Below are 10,073 nucleotides of genomic sequence, written 5' to 3'. Positions count from 1 at the left end.
CGAACCAGCACGAGAAATTGAGAACGCAAGGTACAAAATGAAAAACGATGATTTCCTTTCCTTTGCTCGAAGAGAACCAGAAAAACAATGGACTCATTACTCCACCTCAAGCAGAAAACCAACAATGGATAACAACAGAATGCAGCATAAGAAATCCAAGTTGCAGGCACCAACAGAATATGTGCAAAATACAAACCTGCGAAGCAAATGCTGAAAGAAAATGTAGGACACACGAATCTGTGAAGCAGAACCCAAATAGATGAGAGAAGCATTTTTGTCACCTTCGGCTCCCAATTTATGGTTTCCTTCCACCTTGATATATGGTTTCCTGAATTATTACTTCATAAAATGATGACAATTCTTCCAGCAAAGAAGATGTCTCTAAATTGTCTGCTGCACAGGATGAGATTCAACATAGTTGAACAGCAGGAAAAAACACCATGGATTTTTAGTGTTGTCATAGAAAGCCCATCGGAAGCATAACAAAGGAAAAAAAATCCCCTCCAACAGGTGCACAAGGAAATAAAGGCCAGGTAACTTAACCAATCAAAAGGCCAAAATGTTATGCTTTTAATTCAATTAACATAGATGTCAACAGAATGCATTCCATTTGTTGGATATGTCAAAAAGCTTGTGTGATTTTGCGTCAACATAGCCAATAATACTTTATTAAAGTGGAATTATTGAAGAACAATACTGTCACGGAACCAGCCGCTGTGGATCACGAGGGAACAGTGATGTTTTGCGTATGTTGTTGAGCGCACAGAAAAGCATAACAACTCGCTCCAGGCCCACACCAAACCCACCATGCGGAGGTGCACCATACCTGCAATAAAGTGAAGCAGATCACCATAAAGCAAAATTCATGATTCACATATGAACCAAGCATCCATTTTAAAATCAAGCATGGCATAAAAATGATCATTTACGACACCATTCCTCTCGATACAGTGCAAGGACCAAGGAGGAGCTGTGCTAATCAACATCTGACAACTTCAGAAATAAGCAACTTTAAGGCACTAACACTTCATTCCCGTAAAATTGCTTTCTTTCTTCTTTTTTTTTTTCTCCCCTGTTTTTCCTGATTTTTACAATGAATAAGCTAGTTAAATAAATTATCAAAAGTGCTACAGTCATACATGACCAGGTGGACCACAGATGAAAAACCCACAGAAGAATAGATTACAAGATGCACATTGGCTATGACCTTCAAGTTGCAAATTGGAGAAATTGGCATCCTGGGTATTAATACAGGTCTTCTGCTGACAACTAAGAAAGATCCTACACGCATGCAACTGGAACAAACAGACCCTATTAGTCCGTTGGGATGCAGCTATCAATATGGCAACCAAACGATGCATGAGACGAGAAAGATAAAGCATGAGAGAGCCAGCCTGTTTTTAGGTTTTCTATGGTGAAGGTGAGAAATTATAACACCTAATCTGGAAGCCAATCATTAAAATTTCTAAATCTGACAACATTTTACCCATTTCTAACCAATTTTAGTACAAGTTTACATGGGTTAACAATTATGAAGCTTCAGCTACCAAACCATTCCTCTGACACGAGCACCACAGACAACACAGGGTTTCAGCTTTTCATATTGATGCATGCATATTCACAAAAAAAACTGTCACTTTTACTGGAAAAACACGAAAAGAAAAGAAAATGCACAAAAAATGTGGAAGAAAAATAAATAAAAAATGTGACTTCATACCGGAAAGAGTCAATATACGTTGATATAGTCTTGACATCAATTCCACATGCCTCTGCACGTTTAGTCAATAACTCAGGTAAGTGTATTCTTTGAGCCCCTGAAATTATCTCCTCGCCTGGAAGAAATGTCAAAACCGATTAGAGCACAGTAGAACATTGTATATTTCCAGCATATTTTACAATGTTATTGGAATCAACTTTCTACACATACCCAAGTTCTAAACTATCCTATGTGACTCAAAATCATGACAACTAAAGTAACAGGACTCAGACATGGATGGGCATCTAATACTTGGCACAGCATCTCTTGAATAAAATTATATTTTTTCAAATATAAGTGGTAATGTCATTTTCTTTTAGCAAATTCTCAGATTCTATAATCATCATATATAGTCCAGATATGATGGTAGGAAACCGAAGAGCATGGTAATCTTGTATATTCCAGAAAAAGTATGATACTAATGGATGTACAACATTTATGTGTTATTATTTATTCAGATATTATTTGTTCTGATTGTACATGGCCTAATCTGAAAACAGAGAGCTTTAGGAAGCCATGTAAACATGGTATTTTTGACTTGACTTAAAATATTAACCAATTAATGGCGTTCAGTCCTGCCAAGGGCATTTGCTACATTTGAATATGTTGTTCTCCAACATATACAAGCCACTAATCAGCAAAGTTTAAGGGATGCAAAAAGCTACTAACTTACAAAATTTATCGGAACTAAGCACCTGATAAAACCTCAGAATCAGAAACTATATATAGATTAGAGAAGCCTTGTCTGAGGAGAAGATTGACTCATTCTCAGCTCTAACTCCTGAATGTGACCATCCTTTGCCAAAAGAATTACGATTAAAGGATAAACATAGGAATTATCATTAAAAACTGTTCTTAGATACCAATTTAAATGCATTATAAATTTGCCTGCTCCATAGTTGACGATGAATAGACTAGACTAAGGTCAAAAAAACATAAAAGGAAAAAATGAAAATTATGTCAAGATTCCTAAGGAGAATTTTGAAATATAGAATTGGCACTGACAAGGTATGGCATTTCAACATCAACAGCAAAAATAAGAAATAACATGCTGCTGATGTGCAGGCAAATGGCTAGAACACGCTTGGCTAACGTTGCATATGTACGGCAATACACCTGCATTGGATATACACCAATAAGGACTGATAAAAAAGCCGGTGAAGATACAGTAGAACCTTCATTTTAGCTTTCTATGAGTAGGCTACTCTTAATTGCTTTCTAGTGGATGGTAGGCATGCTCTGATCGTTCAAACGTGATTCTTGACCAACCTAAACCAATTTTTTTCATGAAAAATATACTAAGACATGTCTTTCTTGCTTCTCATATGTAGGTCTTAAAAATATGTACGAAGAAGCCCAAAAAAATTATAGCAGTTTGGAAGGAACAAATTAAGACACTAAAATCATTAGATTACAATATTAAACACAAGTAGATCTGGTCATACATATGTACAATCTGACTAAATAAAGAACCCATGTAAGCCTGCAATATATCATACACTTATAATTAGCTTTGCACAGGTCGCGCTGTACCCATATGACTAGTCGAATACATGCTCTTCATACCATCCAACAACCGTGTGTCAGACTACATATTTAATGGCAAAGAACACTACAGACAACATAAAATCCATGTGCAATTTAATTAACACTTTTGACTCACGTTATCGAATCAGAGCATGGAAGAGTTGCATGATTTTCTATATAATGTCCAAAAATTGAATTACAACAATACTTGTAATCACATGCCTGGTTGACCTCATTTTAGGCAGGAAAAAAGGCATGCATGTCACATAAAAGAAGACTTTGTAATTTGAAGAAATTCATCATATGTATATGGTACCACTAGAACTTAAAATGTTATCAGAGTATACAATTTTCATTAGCTTGTCACCATAAAAATCACTGAGACTATAAACTACCATCAATAGAATTTTCAGTAATCAACAAAAAGAATTTACTTCTCACCTCGAATGAAGACATCAAATGAATTACTATATGCTGGATCATCATAACAGGGCATGGTGTAGAATGGTCTCACGGCCAAAGGATACCGATAAAGAATATAAAAATCAGTGTCATATCTGTGTTGGCATGTAAGAAGATCATGAGCTTAGTCAACAGCTCTTGTAAGAAAGGAGAATGAAAAAAGTTAATAGCAATATTATAAACTCACTTCTCACGAACAAGCTGACCCAATTTTTTCTCTGCCTCCGTACTTAAGTCCCCAAAAGGATTGACTTCTATTCCAGCTTCCTGTTAAAATCAGTCAAACTGATCTTGTCATTGAAAGAAAAGCCACATCACTCCAACCACAATTTTATTTGGATATACTGCTAGTTGACTAAGAACTTAAAAATAGCTTTACAGGTCCATTGTTTTTTGCAGCATAACTTCTTACAAATTCATAGCTATACAGCCAGTCAGCCTTATTCAACTCACTCGATGCAATTTCGATCATAAGAAAATTCAATAAATCCATCCCCTAAATCATCCACTTCTTGGTTTTTGCGTCTCTTTGCTGAGCTAATAAATTTAATGTTCCAGGATATGATAATATGTGAAGTTAAAACTGTTACAAAAAGTTATATGCATCAAGTTTCAAAATAATATCATTACTCAAAAAAAAAAAAAGGAAAAAAAAATCTTGCATATTGTCACAATTAAGTTCGGTAGTTGCATGCCCATGAACTTAGACTGGAAATTTGCTATTCAATCCATTTGATTCAAAGATAATGGGTAATTCACTGTAAATTAGTAATCCTCGTATATTTAGCAACCATCTTCTATATTCAGCCAACAACTGCTGCCAATACCCAAGGATAATTACTCAACAAACTTATGTCCTACTTCAATCTCATATCCAATTCTTGTATCCAAGAATAAAACATCAGCCCCATAATTCCTTTTCTAGTATGTAAGATTCTAGGGAGGTATATGACAAGAGTAAATGAAAAAACACAAAAATGACAATTGGCAGAGGAGAAACTCAAAATTGCACACAAATGATATAGAGAATATATCAATAATGATAATCTAAGGCCAGGCAGAGGGCAAGCACCTTAAGCATTTTAACACCCTCCAGAAAAGTGAGTCGCAAGGTCTTCCGCAAGTACTGCAATGCATACAGACTAAGCACAATCAAAAACAGAGATAGGCAGGCACAAGTCAGGAAAATAAAAGAGTTTTGTGTGACATTCATCGACAGGGATAGACAGATATCCAGTGGTTAAGATTCAATTATTTAGCAATTTTTCTTTTTAAAGGATATAAAAATAATGTCCTTCACCTTTAAAGGCTCAAAGGGATATTGTCTGTTGATTGCATCCAATTCTTTCTGGCAGTTTTCATGCAAATAGTCAAACATTGCAACAAACAAACAGTCCACGATATCACAAACCTGCATAAACAATCACAAGCTTTGATGGTTAAGCTGATAAATGAACTGAACTCAGAGATGCACATCAATTTATTCTACCTCAAAATAATGTTCCTTGATCTCCATTTCAACATCAAGGCCTACAAATTCACACAAATGCCTATGTGTATAGGAGTCTTCTGCTCTGAATACAGAACCAACTTCGAATACACGTCCAAAACCACCACATATTGCCATTTGCTTATGAACCTGAGGTGATTGTGCCAAGCAAGCAGGTTGACCCTTGTAGTCCAGTTTAAATACAGCTGCACCACCTTCGCTTGATCCAGATACCAGCTTGGGAGTATGGATCCCGACAAATCCCTCGGACAGCAGAGATCGTCTAAATATCTGCACCAGTGCACCGGTTAATTCCCAATCCAAACTCCATTTTTATGATTATAACGACATTATTTCTTTATATTTTGAAAAAATATGATAAATAGAACAAAAAAATTCCAACAATGCAAGGAAGAGATGCTCATCTAGAAAGGAAATTCAAGGCAGTTCCTGTTGTTTGTCAGTTTGATCAAGACCAGATGATGAGAAAGCATGCATTGTGGTTGAATCCTTTTTCGCTATCTTGAAGAAAGTAAGTTGGGATCTGCCTCTCTCTCTCTCTCTCTCACACACACACACACATGCGCGCGCGCGCACGCACACACAAGAAAAAGAAGAACTCAGGTTAGGCACCAAATATATTTCTGCATAACCTAACAACCAATTGTGCCTTTAAATAGGACTCACAAAATCTAAGTATCTCTATTTACAAGGACGTTTGTTTTCATAAGACTGCAGATACATGCAAAGTTTGATGTCAGTTAAAAAGATTGTGCACTTACATCTTCAACATGACATTGAATACGGAAAGTTGCTTGGTTTGCAGGTGTGCGTATGTCGAGAACTCTATAATTCAAGCGTGTGTCCTGGCCAACACGAACAAGCTGCTCTCCAGTCTGTGTCACTCCAATTGTTGCATTAGAAACTTGATCGTTAAGCAAAGTTTACAATGAAAAAGATGAGTGACTAGAATATAAATCTGTTTTCCCAAATTGTAGAACTCATAACTGTTATGTGGAAAACACAGCTTCCATCAAATCAATTTGTCATCGTGTGTTACTTCAACATGCAAGCAAAAAATGCCACCAGATCTGTTGCTTAAATTTTTTAAGTTATAAAACTTACCTGTTCAGCTTTTTTGAATTCCATCTCACTTCGTGCTGCATCCTCAATGTTGATAGGCAAATTCGGCACAGCTCTATTGACACAGAAAAGCTTCGTTACTTGAACTTCCACCTACAAAAAGACCGTCAGCAGCTGAGATTGCTGTTACTCAGAAAAAGATAAACCAAACTGGAGTTTCCATAGCAAAAGACCACTAATATCTGTGGAGAAATACATATACAATTTATCAAGGTAGTGTAACCACTTGTAGGAAGCTAATAGAAAAGACTTTTCTTTTTTTTTATTTTTTTATTTTTGAGGGAGGAAAAAGAAGGAGAGGGAGAAGGGGGTGAAAGAGAGATAGAGATAAAAGATCAAGTTCATGCGTTCAGCAACTGGCAGGTACCAACATATTCCCACTTTCCTACTAAAACAATGGGATGCTTTTCCATCAATGCATAAAACTGATAAGCATGAAGCCTCAAAATTAACAACAATTTCGAATATTACCTACAAGAGCCAAATAAAGAAAGAAGTAACTGGTTTCATTTTTTCTTCACTTGAATAAGAGATCGACAGCTTATTGTTTCATCTAAGGGGCCCAAACAGGGATAAAGGCTTGGATTTAGAGTTATTTTTTTGTATATCACATGTACTAGACCCCATCAAGAATAAAATGGAGGGCCAGAGGGCGAAGGATAATGGCAGTGGCAGTGGAACTATAAAAATTATTTTAAAAACTCAGCATTCAGGAAACTCAACCAATCACAAAACCTGGCCTCAAGCAAACTGTCAACAAATATTAAGAATGAGTAGAGACCTCAGCAAGGTCCCCATGATTTTCCTCATCTCCCGATAAAAAGCCTTGAGCTAAGATCTAGTTCTGATTTTCTGTTTCTGGTTAACTGAGAATTAAGCTGCCAAATTGGTTAACTGGATCATTCCGAACTTACAATTGGCAGCGCCTAACATCTAACCATTCGATCGCAGCTAAGAATTAGTAAATTATTAAAGCAAAGCCTACGACATTTGGGACGAAGACGGTCTACCTGCTGGGTGGTGCCCTTGATGGGATCCTTGGGAATGGAGACGACCCCTTCGATGTCGACGACGGATTCCTTGCTGAGCCCCGTGGCGAACTTGACCATCTGAGGGCTCACGCACTCCTTGTTGACGACCAGCACGCACTGAACCGTGCTCACGTAGTGCCTCACCACCAGGAACACCATCTTCTTGCTGACCGGCCTGATTGCCTGGGCGGCGCCCCGGATCAGCACCGTACTACCCGCCAGCTCGGCGTCCAGCGATCCGATCTCCGTCCACCGGCGACCGCTGATCGCCTTCGACTGGATCTCCTCCGTCGGGACGTCGCCATAGTTCCCAGAGAAGGGGTCGACTTCCGCCGACTCCACCGCGGTGGCGGCGGCCTCTTGCTGCTTACGGAGCCTCTCGGCCTTCTGGGCCTCCTTCTTCGCCTGCTTCTTGCTGAGATTCGGCGGCTCGGAGCCGTTCTCGGCGGCGGAAGGAGGCGTTTGGGAGGATTCCGGCTCGGTGGACGCCATGGATTCAGCAAGCGGAGAACGCCGCAAGGCAGCCCTAGAAATTGCGTAAAGTCCCGCCTGATTTTCTCAGAGATAGGGAGAGATCGATAATAATAGAAGGTCCAGTGATAACCCTAGGTTCATAGGAAATTGTAATATTCCTTACCGTGGGTGGGGGCGAGGATCGAACCCTGGGCTTAGGGTTCTCCCTGGTGCAAGAACCCGAGGAAACGCAACGGGAGCCGGGCCACCACGCAAATTCGCATGAATCTTTCGCTTTGTATCGTATTAAAATAGACAGACAATAGCTGGTACGTCGTGCGACCGTTAACCTATTATAGTGACCATTTTACAGCACGGAATCGCCATTTTTAATGAAAACTAATTTATAATCCCCATGCGGCATGGAATGTAATTTTATTAAATTAATATTTAATTTTATCTACCTGTAAAGATCCGATCTACGGAAGATTAGGGAGAAAAGCTCAAGACGGGTATATATATATATATATATATATTGAGGTTGATCTTCGTCGCTTAATCGATCATCCTACTTCTTCGGTTCTCAATCGATTAAGGGAGCTACATCGATTAGGCTATTATGGTTCAATCCGACTTAAATCAGCGAGTCTCGTCTAATCGGCTCTTCATCGATTAGTATCGGTGACAGTTGGCCGATTAAAATCTACATGGTTAATTGAGTCAACAAACAAGCCGACTAAGTTTGACATGCCATCTACAGTGAATGACACTCGACATGTAGCCGAGTTTTTGCTCGGTGTTTAACCGACTACACCAATCGATGATGGGGAGCCACCCCTCGACGGGCCTATTCTACCAACCCCCACAGCATGGGTCCCAGTCGAATAGCCGAACGTCAAATGTGGTTGCCACGCTAACCTGTCAGGCTACATTAGCTCACATCACTCAGATGCTATTCCTTGGCTGGCTCACTACGCTGTATGATGAGATGCTACGAATTCATTAATTGCACCCATGAGGTCATTTATTGCATCCCACGTACGGTGGCATCCGCCATCACGGCGATATACGCGCCGAATAGAAGGCACGCCCGCCATCAGAGCCATTTAAAGATGCCTACACAACATCATGCAGTAGGACACAATTGATATGATCATCTGTCCTTTCACCTCTACTTTGCTCCCTCTATAAATAGAGGTAAGCAGAGGTCTTTCCAGGTAGGTTGGCCAACATAGATGTCGAAACTCTATTGCTTTTTCCTCTCTATTAAGCTATCTTGCTAAATTGAGCGTCAGAGAGTCTTCATCGGAGCAACTTCCGGTGGGGCTTTCTTTGCAGGTCCCTCCTCTCCGGCACCAGATGGAGATCATCGTCGACACCTGCCGCCACCCTTGCTCTCGCTCTTGGGCTTCTTGACTGTGTACCTTCTCCGACGATCAACTATCCTTTTCCAGCACCTCATCGTGCAACGTATAGGCGCAGCAGCTTGGCCCTCGACTGACTACCTCATCGAAGAAAAGCTGCAACAGTTTGGCGCATCAGGAAGGGGGGACGAGCAGAAAAAAAATATTCTCTCAAGAACCTCCATAGCCAAGACGAGAGTGTAAAACACTTCTGCAGGCTCCACTCGACGCTCATCGCGGTGTGACGTGCCTTCGGCGACTCTCGCAGAACCGAGCATTTCACGGCCAGTGGTGATGGTGGACCATCAGCAATTCACTATCCTTGTGCAGTAGGTGAAAATACTGACGGAGGCCGTCCATGGTCTCCAGCAACAGTAACAGCAGCAGCGGTTGGAAGAAATGGCACCGCGTGACGTGCCTTCCTAGCACAGTTGCCGGCCTCAATCTCAGACCCGCCACTCGAATCGACAATCCCGTTGAGTGATTTCTCGACCCGTCCGACGATCACCACATCTTGACTCTCGGCACACTCCTCGTGCCAACTTCGGCGATCGCCGGTCCCTTTCTCCTCGACGAGCTCCGTATAAGGGGAAGAGGCTGCGGTCTCTGTCAAGTTTCTCTAAGGAAGGCTCTACCCTAGGATACTCATGACATCCCAACGAGTCCCAGCAGCGGTTGGATGAGTATGACTTTAAGCTGAAGGAGCTAAATCACCATCTGAATCAGCTCCAAACAAACCATCGGGATCCCACCAATGAGTTCGGCATCAGCACCAGTCCACCTTTCTCTCGACGGATCATCGACGAGCC

General features: G+C 40.4%; 1 protein-coding gene across 2 annotated transcripts; it reads right to left on the bottom strand.

Moving 5' to 3' along the window:
- Positions 1-538: 538 nt before the first annotated feature.
- LOC140859117 (aspartate--tRNA ligase 1, cytoplasmic-like) lies at positions 539-8,199 on the bottom strand. 2 transcript variants are annotated; one of them, XM_073260655.1, is made up of 11 exons: positions 8,046-8,197; positions 7,388-7,957; positions 6,360-6,470; positions 6,017-6,130; positions 5,235-5,525; positions 5,046-5,156; positions 4,818-4,871; positions 3,933-4,012; positions 3,725-3,840; positions 1,718-1,832; positions 539-826 (listed from the first exon to the last, which is right to left on the bottom strand). In XM_073260655.1, the coding sequence occupies exons 2-11, from the start codon at positions 7,898-7,900 to the stop codon at positions 700-702; spliced, it is 1,632 nt and encodes a 543-aa protein (XP_073116756.1). In that variant the 5' UTR covers positions 7,901-7,957; positions 8,046-8,197; the 3' UTR covers positions 539-699. The 2 variants fall into 2 exon arrangements, with proteins under 2 accessions (XP_073116756.1, XP_073116755.1); XM_073260654.1 differs by lacking the exon at positions 539-826 and adding an exon at positions 1,088-1,295 and having other exon boundaries at positions 7,388-7,934; positions 8,046-8,199.
- Positions 8,200-10,073: the final 1,874 nt, after the last annotated feature.

This window comes from Elaeis guineensis, chromosome 7 (assembly GCF_000442705.2).
Source record: "Elaeis guineensis isolate ETL-2024a chromosome 7, EG11, whole genome shotgun sequence".
Classification (NCBI taxonomy): Eukaryota; Viridiplantae; Streptophyta; class Magnoliopsida; order Arecales; family Arecaceae; genus Elaeis; species Elaeis guineensis.
Note: the sequence above shows the minus strand (reverse complement) of the source record. Positions and strands in the feature narration are given on the sequence as shown.

What these genes read in the sequence shown, in the direction of transcription:
- LOC140859117 (XM_073260654.1), bottom strand. Translation starts at nt 7,900, where the DNA reads ATGGCGTCCACCGAGCCGGAATCCTCCCAAACGCCTCCTTCCGCCGCC. An exon ending in ATTTGATGTCTTCATTCGAG is followed by an intron (nt 1,833 to 3,724) that starts GTGAGAAGTAAA and finishes CATTTCTTCCAG; the next exon opens with GCGAGGAGATAATTTCAGGG. An exon ending in ACGTATATTGACTCTTTCCG is followed by an intron (nt 1,296 to 1,717) that starts GTATGAAGTCAC and finishes TGTTTGTTCCAG; the next exon opens with TTGCATGCGTGTAGGATCTT.